Source organism: Pipistrellus hanaki, assembly GCF_964339955.1.
Source record: "Pipistrellus hanaki genome assembly, chromosome: X".
NCBI classification, from domain to species: Eukaryota; Metazoa; Chordata; class Mammalia; order Chiroptera; family Vespertilionidae; genus Pipistrellus; species Pipistrellus hanaki.
Genome location: NC_140524.1, coordinates 41,536,910 through 41,559,969, shown reverse-complemented (window position 1 = coordinate 41,559,969; position 23,060 = coordinate 41,536,910). Strand labels below are relative to the sequence as shown.

The 23,060-nt window shown below is 38.3% G+C and overlaps 1 protein-coding gene across 4 annotated transcripts in view; it reads right to left on the bottom strand.

Annotated features, from left to right (window-relative positions):
* AMOT (angiomotin) overlaps positions 1-23,060 on the bottom strand; it is a 66,878-nt gene that overhangs the window by 4,828 nt on the left and 38,990 nt on the right. For all 4 annotated transcript variants that reach the window (XM_084870277.1, XM_084870278.1, XM_084870279.1 and 1 more), the window contains 5 exons: positions 11,254-11,403; positions 10,313-10,503; positions 3,054-3,176; positions 2,052-2,284; positions 284-934 (listed from right to left, as the gene is read on the bottom strand). In XM_084870277.1, coding sequence (XP_084726403.1) covers positions 284-934; positions 2,052-2,284; positions 3,054-3,176; positions 10,313-10,503; positions 11,254-11,403 — 1,348 coding nt within the window. The remainder of the gene's footprint in view (positions 1-283; positions 935-2,051; positions 2,285-3,053; positions 3,177-10,312; positions 10,504-11,253; positions 11,404-23,060) is intronic.

Sequence of the window (23,060 nt, the reverse complement as noted above, 5' to 3'; positions counted from 1 at the left end):
AGACTTGCTTGTCACCTGTCTTGTTCCCCTGAAAATTTATTTACTTCTGTTGGGAGAAAATTTATTTACTTCTACTGGGAGAAAGGCCTGGACTCATTTCAGTTCCCATCTTAGTGTCAGATAAGTTATTCACAGACTCTTTGCCCTCATCTCCTCTGATTAATCTTTTTTAGAATATGAAAAACCTCCCTCCAAATGACCAACTGTGCCCAAAACAGCAGGTACAAAAAACAAGTCTGTAATTGAGGGCAGAATCAAAAGCTATCTGGTAGAGCATTATTACCTGTCTTGTCTGGATTACAGGCCAAATTAGGTATAGACAAGCGCCGTGGTCCAGAAACAGTGGCTGGAGTTGTAGGAGCCTCAGCCTGAGCCAAAGATGGAGTTGGAGCTGGAGTTGGAGTAGCAGCTGCAACTGGAGATGGAGTCGGTATCTGAGTCAGAGCTGGAGCAGAAGCCTGAGCTGCTGCTGGAGCTGGAACCGGAGTTGGAGCCCGAGCTGGAACTGGAGCTGGAGTGGCTGGAGCAACCTGAACAGCAGCAGCAGCAGAAGCAGGAGCAACAATAGATGCAGAAACAGCAGAGGCAGCAGCTGGAATCTGAACAGCAGCAGCTGGAGGAACAGCAGCAGCATGAACAGCAGTGGCAGTTGCTGGAGATGGAGTAGCAATAGCAGCAACAGCCACTGGAGCAGCAGCTACCATGGTGGTGGTGTTGGTGGCAGCATTGGCAGTGATGGCGGCAGCAACTGTAGCAGGAATAGAGATTGGAGTAACAGCTGCAGTTTTGTTTGCTTCAGTTCCCCGTTCTGTTTGGGTGCTGCAGTCTCGGCTTCCCGTCTTAGAGTGAGCTGAGAGCAGGGGAGTCGAGGGCGGCACTGGTGAGGGTGTAGAAGAGACAGATTCTGCACGGTAGTCTCCACCCAGGAGAATGCCTACAAAGGAAAAAGGGAAAGAGGTTAGAAAACTATACTTTCTTTAAAAATGCAGATATCTCATTACCTCTTTTGTCTTTGTAGGAGGTTCAGGATAAATGTGAATTGGTCTAATTCTTTATTTTGTCCTCATTCAAACCCAGAAACCAGTTTGTCATGCACATCTCATCACATGTAAGTTTCTTTCAGACTTAGTAGATCCCTTCTGGTTCTCATTCTCCAAGCCCCAGTGTATAGTATTAAACCTTAAGTGTCATGGGTATGTGTTTTGATTTATTTGTCCAATGGTGATTGATTTCCACCAAGCTGTCAGAATGCTTCTATTTGTTTCCACCTATAAATGACATCATCCATACTAGACAGCTGGAAAGGATAGGTGGAAGAAGTCTGTATTCACATATGAATGTGATAATTGTGTAATCTAAGGCTCTAATCATAACCATGGTCCCCAAAGTGCCTACTCTAACTAAAGGGCACTGCAAGTGTCACAGAACCAAGGAAGGTATTAGAAAAAACAAAAACAGCTAAAATTAAAATATATACAGCTTGTTTCCTCAGGCTCTAACAAAGTGCCTTGCAGTATCACAAATACTTCTGGGGTTTTGATTAGAAGGGAAGGAATGGACAGGGAAGAAGTGAAAAAGTACATTCTATTCTCATCTCAGAACATTCTGGTAACAAAAACTTGTCACCCAGCTCCATTTAGCTTAACTAGAACTCTAAGTCCTTGAATTTTATGGGAGAAAAGAACATAGAAAAAGCTGGAATTAAAATTTTTAATGGCCCAAAGGCTATATGGGCTTTGAACAAAAGGTCCCACATGGTAAAGGTCAAATATGAGAATTTTTAGAGGAAACAAGTTGTTTTCCTTCCCACCCAAATAGAACTCAGGATTCTTATTTCTAAGGACATGGCTTCAACCAATGTTTTCTCTGTGAGACCTCACAGTGTGAAAAAGCTCCTGATATGCAGCTAGCCCCTCAGGAGGATCCAACCTATGATATCTTCCTGTCTATAATTTGGACCATCACTGTTTTCTCTTGCTGTGTGAGCACATATCTAAATCAAGGCTCTCCTTAAACATGTTGCTTTAATTTTCCTTATTTATTGTCATTACCTAGGCTCCCTTTCCAGCTCTTATCATCCCTCTTCTCTTCCATTATGGGGGTGCCAGTCAGGGTGGAAGAGTGGGAGAGCAAACCCGATCCAGCATTGGAAATGGACATCAGAGACTTTGCTGGCCGCATGGATGACAGCTGCTCTGTCTTACTAGGCTCCTTCCGGGAACGCTGCTGGAGTACTTTGATCATGGCATCCTTCTCAATAATCTGGGCATGGAGGGTCTTAATCCTAGGAGCCAAAGACAAAGAACATATAAAGATCTTGTTGCCATCCTCATGTTCTACTCTCACAGGCTACATGGACTTGAACTTCCATGACCTTTTTGACTAAGTGGTGGTCTAGTTATTTCTAAGTTTTAAGACAAAGGACAGTGCTACATTTTAAAAATGCCTTTCTGTACCCCCAGATGGATAAAACAGAGCATGCAGGAGTTGTTAAATTTTAAGAAGCCAAAGTACAATATTGGGGGGTGGGGAAAGAAAGGCCATATATGAGAGTAAACCTATGTGATGGGTGTTATAGTGAAGAATTTGAGTCAACAGAAATGAAGTCAGTGAGAAGACTGGAACTTCTATACTAGTAAATGGGCCATAACCTTCAAGTAATAAGTAAATGATTATGAGTTTATAAGAGACATCAGGTATAGAATGACTAGATATTCTTTTACTGAGCACTGTGCAGTATAATAGAGTTATGGTATAATGCTAGAAAGAATATCCCAGAGTGCAAATAGCATCGGTTCAGTTCTGGCAGAAGGCAGATGGAAAGCAATTACCAAGGCCAAAGGGGAAAGCAACATTACTTGGAATTCCATAGTGAGTGGGAATGATCAAGGTAAAGGTCATTGCATCTCATATCCTAAGTAATAGGCTGGCAGGAGTTTAGGGGTGGGGAAAACTACATTAATGGGTTTCTCAATTGTGAACAAAGATGCTCACCCTTCCCTACTGACCTATTTGGTCTCCATACCAACCCGAGGTCCAGATCAACATTTTACCTGCCCTCCATATCAAGGCAACGCTTGTTGGCCATCAAGATTTCTTCCTCCTCCTTCTGGATTCGAGCTTCGAGAGCTGTGTCATAGCTAGTGTTAGGAGAGTGGCTGATGACTGTTGTATCCCTGGGAAGGAAATGGCAGTATGATCATGAGAGGACAGCAAAATCAAATCCTATCCCCTTCCTCAGTAGAAGTTATTGCTGGGAAAGCCCTAAACTGAAATTAAACTTATTAGGCCAGATTAGTTTCTGGGCAACTAACCTTTTAAGAGCTTTCAAGATAAGAAACTCCAACTTTCAGAGCTAGAAGAGGTGAATGGCCTAGAGTAACTGCAAAAGTCAATGAGAGATTCTATGAGAGGTGTGCACGGGTTTGTCTTCAAAACTAAGCGAATATCCTTCCAAAACATTCTGACTTTCACATTTTGGCCAGGCAATAGGAGGATAGTTATATTTCCACTTTAATTATTTATATTACATATAAGATATTTTATATTTCCATTTTATTCTCATGACAGTCATAAAATGAAAAAAAGCTATATTTTTAATGTGACAGATGAATAGCATTAACTATACCTGAGTGCTAGAAACAAACTATAGACATGTCAACAGATAGGGCATGTGAGCTGAGTGAGAAGCAGAGTCTTTGTGTCAGTGTCACATGAGTCCTATCTAACCTGCATCTGAAAGGTTCTGGTTCCAAACCATTGAGTCTCCCCCAATTAAGTGACTGTTCTCTTGCCAAAATCTCAACTGCATGAGGGACCATCATGTTCCATCTGAAAGTGCCTCAGGCCATTGACTCAAAGACTAATTAATGAGAGAGAGAGAGAGAGAGAGAGAGAGAGAGAGAGAGAGAGAGAGAGAGAGAGAGAAAGAGGAGAAACAGAAAAAGAAGAGGGTCTAGCCATGGGCAATGCTAATGTCTAATTAGCACAAGTCAAAAACAAGGGAATCTGTTGATAAGTGAAGTCATTGCATCTTTCTTTGGTTCATTTACAACTAGTAGTAGAGAAGAAGGGAAATGGAACAAAGAAAACTGGATCTTTTTTGAGTAATGTGGAGGGAAAGAAAAGAGATTAAGTAGAATATTAATGTAATTATATTGCTCTTAAAGAAAATCAGACAATAGGCTGAGAAAACAATGAACTGGCACTGCTTCATTATATTTCCTATGAGAACATGGATCTGTGGGAGAACTCCAGACATATTTTCTGCTGGCAGCTAGCTCTAGCTCTGTTCTCTTAGCTTAGAGATTGTGACCAGTGCAGATGGGAGCAAAGGGGCAATGGAATGAAGAGGCAGAAAGTTAGTATTAAAGTTGGGAAATTTTGGTGTGTTTTTGCAAAAATATTGTCCCGCAAAACACTTGCACCTTATATACAGGGCTGAAACAATTTATTTGAATAGGGAAATAATTGGAGAGCAAAGAAATAATGTATTACAATGGCTCTCATCATTTGCTAAATTCAAAATATTTTAGCATCTCAGAATTCTATACTTGCTCTAGTGCAGTGCTTAAAGTCCTACTTGAAATGGCTCCTGTGCTCCAAAGTACCCAAGAAGAAATGGCACTGTATAGTGTTGAGAGCACAGGCTCTGAATATAGACCACATCAGGGTCAAACCCCAGCCTTCCCAAGTTCACTGCCACTAACAAACTCTCTGAGCTCAAGAAGTCAGTTAACTGCTATAGGTCTCAGTTTCTTAATATGCAAAATGGAAATAATAATTGTACCTATATCTCATGGGGTCTTTAGGGGATAAAATTGAAGTATGCATGTAAAATACATAGTGCCAGACACAGTGGAAATACTCATCAAAATTATCTATTATTAGGAGAGAAAAGTATATGTAGAAGGAGAATAACATAAAAGAGATTATGACTAGAAAGAATTCCAGCTCTTGGTATAATCCTGGAGGCATTTCCTGCAGTACAGAGTTCCAGTGTGATGGCTGAGGCTTCAGAGCCAGACCTCTCTACAAAGTGCATGGTATCTATGGACACTGGAAACTCGAGCATATTGATTTGTCACTGGGGGAGCCAGTGCTGGCTTACTGCCACATCCATTGCATAAAAGACCATTTGGGGGACTCAGTGCCCTGCCAGCTAATTGATATGGAAACTGAGATCCTCAGGAATGGAGCCTGGAAATGTGGGGCACTTAGTGAATTCCTACAAAGCTGCCAGGATGGCCTTCAATATCAATGTTCTTTCTAGAAGATGGTCTACTAAGCCAATAGTTTAGGCAAAAGCAAGCAAGCACAGAGTTTGAAGGAGTATCTTGACCTGATAAATTTCAATATTGTGAAATGATTCTTAAGCACATTCATAGGGAGATGGTGAGCTTGAAAACACAACCTGCAAATCCCAAATCCTAAGTCCATGAATTTGCCATGCCCCATCTGCAATTCTTAAGTAAAACAGTTTCTGGCAACTGTCTCTCTAGCCATCTTCTCTATCCTTCCTTTCTCAAACAAAGTTATCCCCATCACATTACTTACATTGTCTTCTAGAATACCATCCATGACCTCCAAATTAAAACATCAAGTGGCCTTTTAAACTTCAAGTCTATCTTTTCATATAGGTAGCATCCTTTTGTTTATCAATTATGTAAACTCAGACATGAGTACAGCACTGAGTTTAAAGTTACTATGAGGCTGGAGAGTGGCTAGATATCAGTAAGACTAGTGCCTGACTGCAGGAAACTTGTAAGGGGAAACAAAAATGTTAATAATTAACAATTACAGAAATGAGTTTGGACTTTACTCCAATAGGTACTGAAAATAATTAGAGCTTTTTGAGAGGATTGGACAATAGTGTTATCTCTTACTGAAATGTGATGGAGGGATTAAACTAGCAATAATACTGGACACAGGCAGACCAGTCAGAAAGTTATATTGAAATAATCTCAGCAAGATAGAATTAAAACAGGAACTATTAAAATGGTAAGGGAAATGGAAACATACTATAGAAGGCAGAATTGCTAGAACTTGGAGAGTGCTTAAATTTGTGTGTTAAGGTGAGGAAATAATGAATGAGAACTTTGTTGTTTCTAATTCAAATTATTAGAAGAGATGACATACCACTCATTTTCTGAGACAGGAAAATGGAGAAGATATTTTTTCCCAAAAAACACACACAATATAATGGGTTTTTATTTTAATGTGTTTTACAAATAGCCATATAACAATATCCAAAAAGTTGTTGAAATTTCTAACTTTAATTTTAGAGATGCCAGAGTAACTACTTGAAGCTATAACACAGAACAAAATAACTGTAGAATGGGAAGAAAGCTAAGGATGGAAATTGAGAAAGGCCTAAGATGAAGGAAAAGGTAGATACATGTAATGTGTGTAACCAGCTCCTATCTCCTGATTCTCTTTCTTCCTTCTTTCCCAGATTTACTTTACCCCCAAATAAGAATGAAACTTGCACATTCTGAGAGGTTGATCAGGTGTTTGTTTGTTTTTTACCCTTTTGCTGCTCTTCACCAACTGCACAGCCAACGGGGTTCTTCTGGGATTGAATTCCTATGTGGTAATAATTTTCCTCATCTATACTAAGCATCTAGAGAGGAAACAATCTCTAGGGACACAATAATATCAAATTATAAAATAATGTGATTATTTATAATACTTTTTAATCCTTTCCTGATAATGTGTTTTTATTGATTTTTTAGAGAAAGGGGAAGGGAGAGGGAGAGAGAAACATTGATCAATTGCCCTGTATGCACCCTAACCAGGGATCAAACCCACAACCCAGGTATGTGCCCTGACCAGAAACTGAACCAGCGACCCTTCATGGCAAAGGATGACACTCAACCAACACTGAACCACACCAGCCAGGGTTATTTATAATATTTCTAAGTGAGTAAATAATAAACCTCAGATACTGGTAGTAACTCTTAAACAGGCAATAATTCCTATTTCATCATCTTTGAAATCATGATATCTGGGAGGTAGCAGAGTATAGTGGCTAGGTGCCAAAAATGTAGATTTAAATCCTGATTCTTCTGCCTCATAGTAGTTGTGCGTGATCTTGGGTTAACTATTTATATGTTGCCTCAGTTTCCTTATCTGTATAATGGATAATAGTACTTATCTGAAAGAATTATCATGAGGATGAGCAATAATTTTAAAGTGCTTAGAAGAATATCTTATACAGTAAATACTCAATGTGATTTCTTGCACTGACATCTTTCACTTTGACAAGAAGTGTTTTGGAGAATCACTTTGCTGGAAGGAGTATAAGTAGAGGCAAAGTATAAATAGTTTGCCCAAGATCACAGACGGCTACCAACAGGTAGAAGAATCAGGATTTAATCTACATTTTTGACACCTTAATCTCTATTCTGCTGCCTCCGAGATATCATTATTTCAAAGATGATGAAATAGGTACTATTACTTATTAAATATATCTTTTAACCTGAGGAGAGATAGTTGTCTAGTCTTATGTTAAAATATGTATTTTATTTTTCATTAAGGCTAAACATTGGAAATAATCTAAATATCCATTATCAAGTGAATGGTAAATCCATATCATGAAACACTACTCAGCAATAAAAAGGAATAAACCATTGATACAAGCATCAACTTGGATGAGTCTCAAAATAATTATGCTGAGAGAAAGAAGTCAAGCAAAGCATACATACTCTATGACTCCTTTTATATGACATTCTAGAAAAGGTAAAATTATAATGACAAAAAGTAGATTACTTATGGGGGGGCAGGCATGGAAGAAAGAAATCAAGTTAAAGGGGCACAAAGACACTTTAGAATGCGTCCACTATCATGATTACATAATTGTATACAATTACTAACATTCATCAAAACATACACTTAAAATAGGTGATTTTGAATAAGTAAAATAAACCTTAATTGGAAAAAAACGGCAACTATCATTAATACCATCCAAACAACATGTCCTAAATGTGCAACCTGCTATTTACCTATAAGCTATTATGATGGGAATATATTAAGTTTGAGATAAGAGCAGAATACAAAGAAATCAAGCAGGCCATTAAAATGGGGCACTAGATTTCAGCATTTTAATTATAGAGTTAGACATCACCTTATTTCTTTCATTTTTCTTTTCTCCTTCCTTCCTTTATTTGTTTTTACTTCCATCCTTACTCAAATATATGTTGGGCAGTTTCCATCTGCACTCAATATCTTGGGCACTTAAAATTATTTTAGAAGAAAATAGAATAGTGCACAAAGCTTTTACTATGAAAAGAGTCAAGGAGCAGACCTTGGTCAATACCAAAACTTTCTACACCTGGTGATTTAAAGGAATTCTATTTAAATTAAATCTACCTTGTGGAGCCAACAGATTCTGGAAAGAGATCCATTTGAAAGGTGTTTCCCCCAATACTCAAAATTTCACAGGAAAAAAAGGAAAGGGGGTCACTTCTTCATACCAGCCTCACGACAACTTCCTCACTTTCCTGCATCTTGACCTGGAGTCTTATTCTTGAAGTCAGTTTCAGCAATGAACCTCCCAGTACTAAGAACCCTGGCTTTCTAACATTTGTTCACACTGCATACTTCATGAGCTATATCTTTCTAAGTTTATACACAAAGACAACAAAATTACCTTGCATCTACTTTTCAGTGTTAAGAGTTTCCTGAATAAATTCTGAACAAGCGCTGGGCACAGGTGTTTTCTTGGGAGCGAGGAGATAAAATTAGAATTAATTCTGCTTCTAATCTACCTACAGACTTCTCGGCCATCTGAGTAGCACAGCTGGAGTATCTGTGCACTCTATCACTACACTGACATGTACTGAGCACACTTCTCAGAAAACAAAAACAAGTAAGCTTAAGACCATGAGGAATTCAAAGTCAAGAAACAGGTGATTCTAATCTCTTTAAGGTTCATAGAGGACACCAGGAAGCAGGCAGATAAACATAAGATGTCTTCCTGGGGAATTGGAAATAAGTTTAGAAACCACCAGTCCACCTCTTAAGCACCGGCCTCCCTCTGATTCAGCAGGAGAAAGACTCAAAACTAAATGTATCAACTGCCTCCTCCACACAGACACCAGCTACAAGTGTGGCAAGTGCTTTCAGACTCTTCCAGCTCACCATGTTTAGGAGAATCTTAAAAATAACACTGCAGTTCTTAATAACTTTCTGGATAGAGACTGTGAGGGGTGAAATATGCTATATAGCCCACCTTGAATATCCAGCTCCAGATCAAGGCTCTGCCTGTAGATCCACAACACATATCATCCCATTATTTGAATTTAGTTTTTTTGTGTGTGTGTGTTTGAAATACGTTTTTATTGATTTTTTAGGGAGACAGTAAGAGAGAAGGATAGAGAGATAGAAACATCAATGAGAGAGAAACATCATTGATTGGCTGCTTTCTGCATGCCCCCTACTGGGGATTGAGCCCAAAACCTGGGCATGTGCTCTGACCAGGAATCAAACCAGTGGCCTTTTGGTTCATGGGTCAATCCTCAACCATTGAACCACACAGGCAGAGCACGAATTTAGTTTTGTCATTGTTTCATTCTTTCCCAAATGATGAGTATGACTAGCACAGAGCCAAACAAACTGGATAAGAACAGTTTCCTCCAAAGATCAAAAATTACTATTTGTAAAGTGAAAAGGGGAACAAATAAGCTGAAATATTTTTAAAATCCTCCAGCCATTTTTCCCTTATCAAATAGAATGTGACTGCTTACATGTGATAGACTCATGGACACAGAGAATGTGTCCCTCAAGTATAGACTTTCTCAAAGGGCAGGATGGATTCATGTTAAGCATAGCCTTTGGCATACCTTGGACAAGCCAGACGTATCAAATGGCAGCAGCCACTCCTGAGTGACATTTAGTTTTGGAGTACATTTCGCTGGAGAGTCTTTCACTCCAATTCGGGGGCTAAACAAAGAAACCTACACATTTGGCTGAAAGACACTGTGGCTCTGGCTATGTAGATGTGCAAATGGTTCATTTGATTCCATCTGTGATTGTTCTGGCTTCTGAGGAAAGCTGAACTATGATTCCAATAAGTTTATAAGTAACTTTCATTTTCAAATTGCTGATCCTCTGCCCCCCCCCCCCCCAGTCATTCAGTCTCTGCATAACCAAATGAAAGAAAGAACACTTAAGTAGAAGGTAGGAGGGGTGGAGAAGATTAGAGAAGAAAAAAGAACACACTGAAAAATCTATTAATTAGTCACCTTTTTGTTCTTCTCCAACCCCCAGCCCCATGCCCTTCAAGGAGTGACTGTACCAGCCAAGCAGTTACCTCTGAGCAGCTACAGTTGCAGCAGCATCCAGAGCAAAATGTCTCATCACATTCTCCTCTAAGTACTTTTGTTCCCACTTAGTCATATCAGCTTCCAGGGCCAGGATCCTTTCCTCCTTTTCACGAAGGAGCTCCATCAGTGCAGCAGCATTGTATTCCGAAACGTTGGTGGGCTGAGAGTTGCCCTGGCGCTGTTGGGAGAGATGCCAACACCCCTCAGATTAGTAGGAAAAGAAGTGTGGTGGCCAAGTCCCATTTTGAAGAGTCTCTATATTTGGAAAGAATTACTGCCCCAGCCACTTCAGTTTGGATTCTGATTCTGAAGCAAAAGGGAATTCAGATTTTCTCCTAAGACCACAGTATTGTCTATTTCAGGCTTAAATCTGAGACTCCCTTGATCAAGAAAGGAGCATGCCATATCAAATTGTCATGCTGCCCAGAAAGTGGATAAATGTTTTACAAAGCACCATGCTTGCCTGCCTGCATGGTATATGATTAACATTGGAATTACAAATCTAGGCTTTGGTTTTTACCTTGCCCCTAACTTGTTGTTGGGCTTTCAATGAGTCATACAACTTTTTCTAGGTCTTGATTTACTTTCATGTAAAAATGAGGGGTATGGTTAGATTATTCTAAGGACCATTTCCAATTTGAAAATGATTAGGAATATACTTTTATAGCATCTTTACTTCTTGTTGGATCTACTGTTTCTGGGGTTCATGTGAAAAATAAAAGGTGCAAGATAATAGGCATTAAGGATTTTGCTGTGATAGGAAAGCTAACTAAGCAAGCTTCACCTTTACAATTAACAGGTACTCTGGAGTAAGATAGGGTGAAGCAAAAATTCTAAAGATGAGCATTAGTGTGTTTTTGTCTTCATATCAAACACCAATGGAAAAATAAGCAATCAGGAATACTCCTTTTCTTTAAGTTCCCCAAACCTGCTGAATTCTGAGGGATTCCAGTTCTCTCTCCAGCCGTGTCCGGAGACGGTGTTCCAGCTGCTCACGCTTTTCACATGCTGCCTGGAGCTGAACAAGGGCCTGCTGCATCTTCTCCACCTTATCTACATACACCTGCTTCTTTTTAAGCTGAAAATCAGGTTGAGACAGGATGAAGGGAAGATAACAAGATCAGTTATGCACTCCACCATAGCCCATGACTGTTTAGCTCTCTTCTTGTCCAACTTTAAAAATGAGTGCATTGTGAGAAGGTTCTTAATGATAAATAGCAGGCTGCCTGGCATTTATCATACAGAGAATGCAAAAAGTGACAGGAATTAGGAGATCCTTTGTAATCTCATTCTCCTTCCCTATCTCTAGGTTTTCCCCAAATCTATTTCCACGAGTAAAATCAGACAGACACTACGATGGAAGTAGCTCTTAAAATGTTTGGATGTCCTCACCTCTGCTCTTCTTCACTCTAATCTGTAATATACTGGGGGAAGGTATAGTTTACTTTGGTCAATACAATAGAGAAATGCTAAAAAAAAAAATGGGGGGGGGTGCTCTCCAGGGGAAAAAAACTTAATTTGGCATGGAAAGGAAGCTCATCTCTCCCCTTTATGCAACTGTCTCCCTTTATGCAGGTCAATTGCTGAAGGTACAAGGAGTTTGCAATTGTCTTTTTGAAGCCTGCAGTCCTGGTAATTACCTTTTATTAAAGGAACAGAGAGTATGTGCAATTGATGCCTCATTCATGAGCCTGAATTGATAATATTGAACTATAATCTCTCAGCTTTTGGAGGGAGATCTTTAAAGAACCCTAAAGACTCAAACTAATGAATCAAATATAAAACTAAATAAGTCAAATGCCTCTTCTTCCCTGAAAGCCTATGAGCCATATCCCAAAGCAAAGGTAGGAGTAGGCTGAGACTAACAAATTTAAATTATTGTACCTTTGCAACTTACAAGCTAAGTCCTGGCTCCATGGGAATGAAGGAATGAGAAAATACTCTCTTTAAAGAAGGTATACATACAACTAAGAAAACAGGGAAAGTACATCCTTCCAAAGTTGTTAGTAAATGAGCAGATTATGCTTTTTATACTACTTGTAAAATGCATTGCTTGCTAATAAAATCAACCCATAGACTCTCTATAAAGCAGAAATTTTTCCAAATTGTCATCATCATTTTCATGGAGGATAAGGTTAGATCATAATTATTATTATGATTTAAATCAGATAATAACTTGGTCAAAAGGAAATTCGAGAATTCAGCTTAACTATAACTTTTCAACCAATACCTAAGTCCTTGAGCTACATAGGCAGATAGTTTCAATGTAAGAAGTTACCCATTCTATTGGCATTGCCCATACCCACATAGCAGGTGCCAAGCAAGGTTAACCTGACTACCCCATTTAGAAACTAGATAACTCCTTAATAGTAATGAGTCAAAATCACAGTCAGATGCCAAATGAGTGCATTGTGAGAAGGTTCTAGTGGGGAAACTCTTCTGTCTTTTAATAGCCTTTCCCACAAATTGGAATTGTACTTTCTCCAGGTAGGAAAAAAAACAAAACGTTATACTAGTATTTTCCTACCAGACCTGTAGTATGTTTTGCCTCGGTGAATGAAAAAAGAAGAATTAATTTTTTTTCTATACGTTCTTGACATTTCCTTTTATTCCAAGTCCTAGTTCAATCTAACCTTATAGACCAGATGTCACAAGCTATAATATAAATATACATGTGTATATACATTAGACCTTTACCTAAGAAATAAAAGAAACAAAAGTCATCATTCTCTTTGCCTCAATAAGCATAAACCTCCCTTTCCTTGGATACATGACTATTGATAACAACACTGGCTAGACTAGGGCAATGAAGACCTTTAGGCCATAGGTGCCTCTGCCTTCCTATTTGCTAAACTTTGAATAATTGGAAAGCAGAAAATATCCTTTATCCTTCACCTTTTGGGTTCTATAATCCTCATGAATTATTTAAAGTTGAATGTATTTATTTGTGAACTGCTCTGAAAACCTTAGGGGAGCAATGCAATGTTAATGCAGAGAATGTTAACTATAATTACTGAGGTTTACAGCAGTTATACTTAAAGGCAATTAAAGTTAGATAGCATGCAGTTCTTGTATTAATGGTAAAGTATAGCAATGTAAACTCAGACAACTGAAAAATAAGCAGTCCATGGACAGGTGAATTTCTCTATGCTCTGTCTTCTTGAGAAAGGAAACCTCAATCTTTTACCAAAGGGATTATCAGCAATTTCTATTGCTTAGCCACCCCTCTGAAATGGAAAAACAATAAAAAAGCAGAGAGTTTTCTCAGTTGGCTGAAGATAGACATGCAGATCAGATAACTTCCGCAAAGCAGGCCAAGAAAAATCCCATTATGTTTTCTTTGTCATTGGGATGATTTCCCACAAGGTACAAGGACCTGTTGCTGGAATAACTCTACCTTTAAAAAAACAAACAAACCGCAAAACAATGCAGCTCACCCATAAGCATATGATCACCTAGTAAATGCTTAATCTCTAAATAAATAAGGATAGGAAATACAACTTTTGGATGCTACTAATGCAAGACCCTATAAATACAAACAACAAGGTAAACTATCTTCTTAGTTACATACTCTGTTTTCTAGATATCTTCAATAAGTAGAAAGAAACAAAGGCCTACTGGTTTATTAAACCCTCCATTATCCCAGATGTTATAAACTTCACTTTTGTATTCATCATGATAAACCCCCTCTTCTGCCTCTCTTCTACAAACTCATCTCCTGTGCTAGGCTTCTGAAATGTTACATCAGTATCTAGGACATCCTGGGCCCTTGATTACACCTTCCAATGCCATCAGAGGTGTCAGTGGTTCCTTCTTAGATAAAGAGAGAGGCCATATAGTAAAATGGCAAAGGTTATGAGCTCTGGCCTCAGACTGCCCAAGTCCAAATCTTGGCTATCTCACTCACTAGGCATACAACCTTAGGCAAGCTATTTAACCTCCCCCAGCTTCCATTTTACTCATTCATCAATAATACCATACACCTTTATAAAGGTCAAAGGAGTTAAAATATAAAGTGTTTAGTGGAGTGTCTGGCACAAAAAAGTACTCAGAGTTATTTTTCTTTTTTTAGAAAAGTTATTGCCAAGCCATGCATGCTTTAGTCCTTTCAACTTTGAACATTCACTCCAGATAGCCTTGATATAATTCTCATTATCTCAATAGCTCTAATTATCACATCAATATCTAATTAATACATTAAAAATACAGCAATTTTGCCTAGAAGGACATATAAAATCAGGCTTCAAATACTACATGAAATACAGCTTCAGATATCCTTACAGAGCCGGGACCTTCATTGGTGATACAATTAAAACCAAGCAATGAGTAGCTGCCAGGGTACCACATTCTCTCAAAATGATATGATTTAGGAGCACCTCCACTTTATGAGAAATATTTTACCTATGGTTGAAGGTATTGTTTAACTAAAGACCTTTATGATGCACAGCACATACCACCATACACACACACACACACACGCAGACAGATATATATATCAGAAACTTTTATTTGACAGCAAAATGAAAGAAACAAGGTAGTAATCAGGAGACTTATATACTAGTCCTGGCTCTGCTCTTATTGGTAATTTGCTTACCTATCTTCAGCTTCAGAGTCCCTATTTATATTTTTAAAAATGATGGGTGTTTTAGAAGTCAGCAAACTGAAATTGTCAGCAGTGGGCCAAATCCAGCCAAATGCCCATTCACTTATGTATTAGCTATAGCTGCCTTCCTGCAATAATAGTAGAATTGACCAGGTGTAATTGCAAAAGAAACTGTATGGTCAATAGTAGTGAAAATACTTATTCTCTTGTCCTTTACAGATATAGTGCCAGCCCCTGGAGTGATTTTCAAACCGTGTTTTAGAGGCCTAGTGTACTGTCGAGTGTTTCAGAGGCCACTAATGTGTGAGCTGTATCAAATGGTTCCTCTTATATGTTTTTTTATTTTATTTTATTGATTTTTTACAAAGAGGAAAGGAGAGAAGAGAGATAGAGAGCTAGAAACATAGATGAGAGAGAGATATTGACCAGCTGCCTCCTGCACACCCCACACCAGAGATGTGCCTGCAACCAATGTACATGCCCTTGACCGGAATCAAACCTGGGACCTTTCAGTCCACAGACCGACGCTCTATCCACTGAGCCAAGCCGGTTTTGGCTGATATGTTTTATATATTAGCATTATACATAAAACTTCATCCCAAAAAAAGATTGCTGCCCTTGCCAATGTTTCTCAGTGGTTAGAGTGTCGGCCTGTGCACCAAAGAGTCACCATGGGTTAAATTTCCAGTCAAGGGCAGGTACCTGGATTGCAGGTTTTATCGCCACCCTGATTGGGACATGTGCAAGATGCAACCAATTGATGTGTTGATGTATCTCTCTCACCTCTCTTTCTCTCTCTCTCTCTCTCTCTCTCTCCCTCTCTCTTTCCTTCTCTCCCTCCCTCACCTTTCCTCCCTCTCTCTCTTGGACTCTTTCTAAAAATCAATGAGAAAAAAATCCCCAGGTGAGGATTAACAAACAAACAAACAAACAAACAAACAAACAAACAAACATTCCTGAGGATCCCATGGCATTACTCCCCTCAGTGCCATTGGATATATCATTTTATCTCTTAAGAACACCTTGTGCACTGGGTCTTATGAGGTTAAAACAATATTAAGCTAGACAGATGCTCTCAGATGTTCTCTAATAGTCTTTTGATTCACAAATATTTTAAGAATCTAGGCTTCCCCTTTTCGCCTTCAACACTGACAAATAAGAGGGTTATTGCAAAACAAAGATCCTAGAATTCCTTACAGGAACACTCTTAGAGATAAAAACAAAAGTCCTGCCTTAGTTTGTATGCACGTACATGCATGCCAGAGACAGAATATAAATGTGTATAGTCACCATAGGATCATAGATAATTTATTTTTCTATGTTTTCAGTATTCAAAGAAGTAAAAGTCCATTTCGAGGTTTCCAAAGCCAAGGTAAGGACTCCAGTCTAGAGGTGAGTACCAATGGGTCCCTAGAAGAAGCCAGGTAAACCCATCATTTAAACCAAATTCCCTTCATATATTCAGCAAATGGGGGAAATCATTCTATTCATTCATGTTTTCTTACCAAATGCCAATTTTCAAAAAGTTGTTAAAGTCCCCTTTCCTTTGCTTTTCCTAATTGTATGTTCTCCTAATATGATTCCTTAAATCACTTACTTTCTGTCTTAATCATTTAGATTCACCTTCCCTTCCAAACCCAACCCCCATCTTCTGCTATACCCCAAGGTCCAATCTATGGTAGTTTACTCTTTTGCCTCTGTACCAATGGTTCTTATCTGGGGATGATTTTCCCTCCTGGGAACATTTAGCAATATGTAGAGACATTTTGGGTAGTTAAACTTGGGGTAGGTTGCTACTGGCACCTCATGAGTAGAAGCCAGTGATATTCCTAAATATCCCATAGCGAACAGGACAGCTCCTCCACCACTACCACCAACGAATTATCTGGCACCAAATGTCAACAACACTGAGCTTGAGAAACTGCTCTATACCTCGGCACTACTGGAGATTCCTTCATGTCACACTTTCAACAGCTACTTATATGCCTATTTTTAAGGTTATCATGCTCTCTTTCATCACAGACCTCTGCAAGATTTCTCACTTTGACACTTAATAAGCTCCAGACTGCTTTCATCTCCGCGCAAAATGCTTTCCTTTGGATAGTTCAGTCATTATCATTACTTATCCTATTTTTCCAGTCTCAAAATTTTGAAATTGCTCTCACTTTCCTTTGTCTACCATATCCTATCACTATGTCTTAATTCTAACTATTATCTCTCAGATTCTTTCATTTCTTTATATTTTTATAGCTTATATAGTTTAAGTCCTTATTTCACAGCTAAATTATTATAACCTATCTCCTTACTTGCAGTTACCTTTTCCCATCTACACACAAGCACACATGTACACACACACACACACACACACACACACACACACAATCAGTCCATTCTATATATATTTAACTATAACAAACATTCCCAAGTAGTACATTATAAAACTGCCTTATTTAAGAACAAAACCAATCTACTACTAGCATAGCCATTCAAACTGTATTTATTAGGTACCTACTATATCCAATGCACTTTTACATCTCCTCCCTTACTTCTTTAGATAAGAGCTCTTCTCTCCCATCTATATCTCAAACCACTTAATGCTTTTCAATTCACCCACAGTCTACTGTCAAATTGTCCCTGGTGCAACCTAAGTATGGCTCTTAAAAATGTCTTTATCAATATTATAGTTTGCTACTGCCTTAAAATTCAACCATGCTTACAATGCAAATGATCAACTTTTGTATCAATCTGATCACTTCTTCATCTTTCCTTAACATATCAATAAACTCTCCACATTCTTTTTTAAAAAAAATATATTTTATTGATTTTTTACAGGGAGGAAGGGAGAGGAATAGACAGAAACATTGATGAGAGAGAATCATCGATCAGCTGCCTCCTACACACCCCATACTGGGGATGTGCCCGCAATCAAGGTACATGCCCTTGACCGGAATCGAACCCAGGACCCCTTAGTCCGCAGGCTGACGCTCTATCCACTGAGCCAAACTGGTTTCGGCTCTCCAGTAGTTCTTCCTTGAATAATCTTACCTGACCCTGACTGTTATTTTTCCATAGAGCCTCTCATCCATAATGTGTACTCTATTAGCAATCTTTTGATAAGATTTCATTCATGTATATATTCAGTCATTCATTCAACAGATATTTACTGAATGCTTATCATATGCCAGGCCCTATTTTACATCTGAGAGCAGTAGTGACCCAATGGGAAGCAAGACAAAGCCCCTGCCCCATTTGAGGACAGTATTCCATAAACTACTTAAGGGTAGGGGAATTCTATTTTTAATTCATTGTTCATTATACTCTTGGTGACCAGTTAATATTAAATAACTATCAAGTACAAAAACAAATATGAGCATAGCATAGCTTAGCTAACTGCAAATATACAAACAATATATTTAACACTCTTTGTTAAATATATTTATTTTGCTTGGCAAGTCAAGATAAGAGTTTCAGATAATTCTTGTTATAAGTTTTTAAAAGGGAAAACTGAGAGAAAGAACAGCAGGAAAGTAACCTATTGAAGAATAGAACAAATACTTTTGAGCTCCATCAATCATACTTTTCCATTGCACTTCTGAAACCATTTGAACCCATTCCCAAGCATCTGGCAAATCTCTTAACCTCCTTCTGACTCAGGAAAATCTGATCCCTGCAAATGAGCACCACATGATGGCATCTTTCCCTCCTTCCAACAATTATGGATGTCTTTCAAATTTAATTTTTAAAGGGTGGCTATGTACAAAATCACTTCTAGGGCCCCTAAAGCTACCCATTTGTCTCAGCCATTTGCAAGGAAGTGGTTTAATTAACTTTCTCCATTTATTAATTAATGAACAAAGGGTAGGTTGGGATATTTTGGAATTAAGAGATCTGGGTTTTCTACTAAATTTATCACTAATTGTATAATCTGTGTCCACTTTAATTTCTTAATTTATCTAAAGAAGATAAAACTTGAAAGATTTGTAAAGTGAGATACAATAATAAATTTGGAAATATTTTCAAAATGTTAAAAAGTATATTGGGAGTAGAAATAAAGAAGTAGAACATAGAGGATTTTTAGGGCAGTGAAAATACCATGTATGATGCCATATTTATGGATACATGTCATTATATTCAGGGGTGGGCAAAAGTAGGTTTGCAGTTGTGAATATGCAAAAACAGTTTATCCTTGTATTATTTGTTAAATATTGTAGTATTTTCCATACAAAAAAACTGTAGACCTACTTTTGCACACCCCTGTATTTATTCAAGCCCATAGAATGTACAACCCCAAGATGAACCATAATGTAAACTATGAACTTTGGGTGATTGTGATGTGTCAAATAGATTCAATTGTAACAAATGTACTGCTCTGATGGGGAATGTTGACAATGGTGGAAGCTATCCATGCATGGAAAGCAGTGGGAATATGGAAAATCTCTATACTTTCCCCCTTAATTTTGCTGTGAACCTACAACTGATCTAAAATAAATGTCTTAATGAATCATGAAGAAATATATAGATGGATAGGTAGAGTGGATGGACTATTTTTTCTAGCTGGATGAACACCAACATATACAAACATTCCACTGGCTAAATTTCATTGAGCCTAATAACAGAGAGCTAAGTCCAGTGGCACAGAGAACATCATTCATTAAATCTGATTTTCATTTTCCCATCTATTACCTACAACTCCAAACACTGTATCACAAATATGACAACTGATATTTATACAACTAGTCATATGCTACTCCATGGAGTAGCATATGACTAGTTGTATAACTACTTTGTACAACTACTTATGCTACTCCATGAACTTTCAGTGATTTCCATTTTATTTAATTTAGCCTTATCCAGGAGTCCCTGGTTCCAAGTAAGTGTTCCCTCTGAAGCAATTTGGAAATACTACCCTGGTATTAGCAAGCTGTCTCTGTCCATTGCCAAGAGACTGTGGTCCACTGATGGATATTAAAAGAATTGAAGAGTAGAAACCATCTCTAGAAACTTGCTACCAAGGGAATTAAGTTCATTGTGTTAAAGAGGCAAAAGAAAAATACAAAGAGCTTCAAATTTGGGAATTTCAAAAGCTAAAATCATCAGGGAAAACTGAGAAAATTAAGCTCTGAGAAGTGAATCCTTCTCTATTTGGGGTGGGAACATAATTTCTTAATATATTGGGTGAAGCAAACCTATTTTAAAGAAAATATGCACCCATAAATATGGGAAATTTCATTCTTAGATGAAATGTCCTTCAAATAATTTTTAAAAATGCATCCTAACATTCTAGAAGATTCCTGGTAGTTACATACTTTATCTGAATTCCTATCAACACCATAAATGCATACATAGTTCATACCCTTGGATCTTCCACCCGTATTTAGAATCCACAATAAGTATTGTATGAGCTTTACCTACACCAATAAAATCTTATTGTTTGAAAAGTATTTTGGGTTAAACATATCAATGTCTATGCCTATAACATCCTCTTTTAATACGGAGGAATAATGAGACTAGTTGTGGTACTGTGTGGAATAATAGGAGGAAATTATGCTAAAACCAAAACAGATCAATCAAATAAGTGGCGAGAGATCTGGAAATAACAGAAAACATTAGCCATAAATAGTTAATGGTGGAAATGCAGTGAAACAATATAAATTTAGTTTGGTGAATTGAATGGAGTGTCAAAAGGGCTCTGGAAAATGCACTGCTACTAACAGCTATCACTGTGATGTCTGAATCATCACCAGCCATTGCAGTTCAGAAAAGGTTAACATTTGGGCCCCCTTTTCCTGAATCTCTGTGGCTGTCGTTCTCACCTAAAGCTAAAGAACAAGACTCACTAGACCTTTCTGCCAGCCCTCCCACATTCCACTCTTTCTTCCTGTGCACTTAGCTCACTAAGCAGCTCACCTGCAACAACTTCCCTCTTTGATCTTGCCAGTGCCTCTTTCCCACCATCCCTAAAACAATTACCCAAGTGGTGGCTCAGCTCTGGATCATAAGACAGCAGCCAGCCAGAAGTCTTGAGCCTTCTGAGTGAATATGCCAGGCATCTGTCGAAACCCTCCAGTGAGGTCAAATTAGTGGGGGCAGGGGAAGGTCTCTATGAATGGGAGAATATGGTGGTTGCTATAGAACACAAAGTTCTTTTGACTTAGAGTTTAATGAGCTGCCACTTCAATGGAACCTAAGTATCCTGAAAGATAAGGGCAAGAATGGAAAGGCACCTTTTGCCTCGGGTGACTGCCTACTGCAAAGACTGAAGATTGGTGGCAAGACCTGGATCATAGTGACTCACAAAAAGAAAAGGTCAGCTCTTTAGCTAGAGTGTTATCCCCTTCCTGGCAAGATATCTCCCTCCATGTCAGCAAAGCAGAGTCCATGAGAGAATCTGTGCTGAAATACAAAGAGGAAGTTGTGATTGCAAGAGAAAGTTCTCTGTAAGCCCGAGGCACCATTTCTGTGTAGAGCTTAGAACTCAGTGACTACAATATCATGGGGAAGAGACTTAATAGGATTAGAAAGGTGGAATGGATTTCAGGAAAAGCATCTAAATGATGACTTTGTAGAGAGAAAGACATAAATGCACACAAGGGTCCTCAGACCATTAAAGTAGTCATGATCTTTCCTGATCATTTTTTAAAAATTGAGATATATAATAGACATGTAACATTATACTAGTTTTAGGTTATGATATAACAATTTGACATATATATTGATCTGACCATCTTGATGCAGTGCAAAATTGTTACCTGAATGTCCTTGTACTTAGTAGGCTAACAAAATATTTCTTAGACAAAGGATTAATTTGGGTAAATTTCCCTATTTCTCATTTACAAAGTAGACTAAGTTTCCTTTGGAGGAACTTCTAAGGAAAATCCATGCTATCATTTGTAAGTGATAACCAAATTATTTGTTTATATGAGACATAGGTAGGCATCTGACATATTACCCTGCCTTCAGACATGACCTTACTTGAGCCATCTCAGAGAGAGGAATACGTTTTCTATTCATGATACCCTTCTTGATTTCAAAATGTTTACTAGCTCTGTTAGTCACAATAAAGATCCCTTGCTAGATTAGTTCCAGATCTACCTATTCACCTTAAATACCTCCCTAATGTTCCATACTTAAAAAATTTTACCCCACTCTGTTACAGGATTCCAGATGGTCTCAGAGTTGTTGTCTGAAAATATATAAACATATTCTCAACCAAAAGTTAATAAAGGGATATTTTCTTTAAATTTGATTTGGGATTCTTTTCCATTTTCCCCCCCAAATGATTTTCCCCTGGCTTGTTTGGTCACCATGTGTATATTTTCATGGGTATCTTGCTATTAGCGTTTTGAATGAAGGTTAATTTTCTAAAGCACAAATTTTTTAGATGTACATTATTCTCAGGATATTTTTCCTTACATGATATTCTTCCACTGTCACCCCCTTTTTTACTTTAAATAATAGGAAACTTTTGGAAATTTTATACTGTAGTCTTGATAGCTTTTACATTTTAACTTATTTGCGCTACCCTATGACTACTTTAGATTCATAACATGTTGTGCAATTTTACCGTGGGACGCAGAGAAGAATAGACAGAAGCGCTCCAGCCATGAAGACAGAAGAGACACAATTCAGAGATGGAAAATGCCGACAAAGCCTCAGCATACCAGCAGACAGCAGCTGCGGGTTGCTGAAGGATGCCCAGGACCAAACCAGAGACGGGCGGACCTGCATTACCACCATTTGTCGACCAACCAGATCTGAAATATCATGGCTGGCATGTACACATAAGGAACTATCTGGCATTAAAATTGGGATGCAAAAGAACTGTTGACCCAGAAAGGAACTCACTACAGACTGATTCATTTGCCTCTCAGCATAACCATTATGGCTTGTTGCAGTTTAGGTTCTTACAAGGGTATTTCTTGGATCACATGATTTCACACATCTAGAGGAAATAATGAACAACATAAACAGACCCAGAGAAAGAGAACCAGTGATCAGACTCTCAAACCTCAGAGGGAAAGTAAGGGAGGATGGGGGTAAGGGGAAGAGATCAACCAAAGGACTTGTGTGCATACATATGGGCCTAGCCAGTGGCCATGGACAACGGGGGTTGGGGGGCATATCTAGGGAGG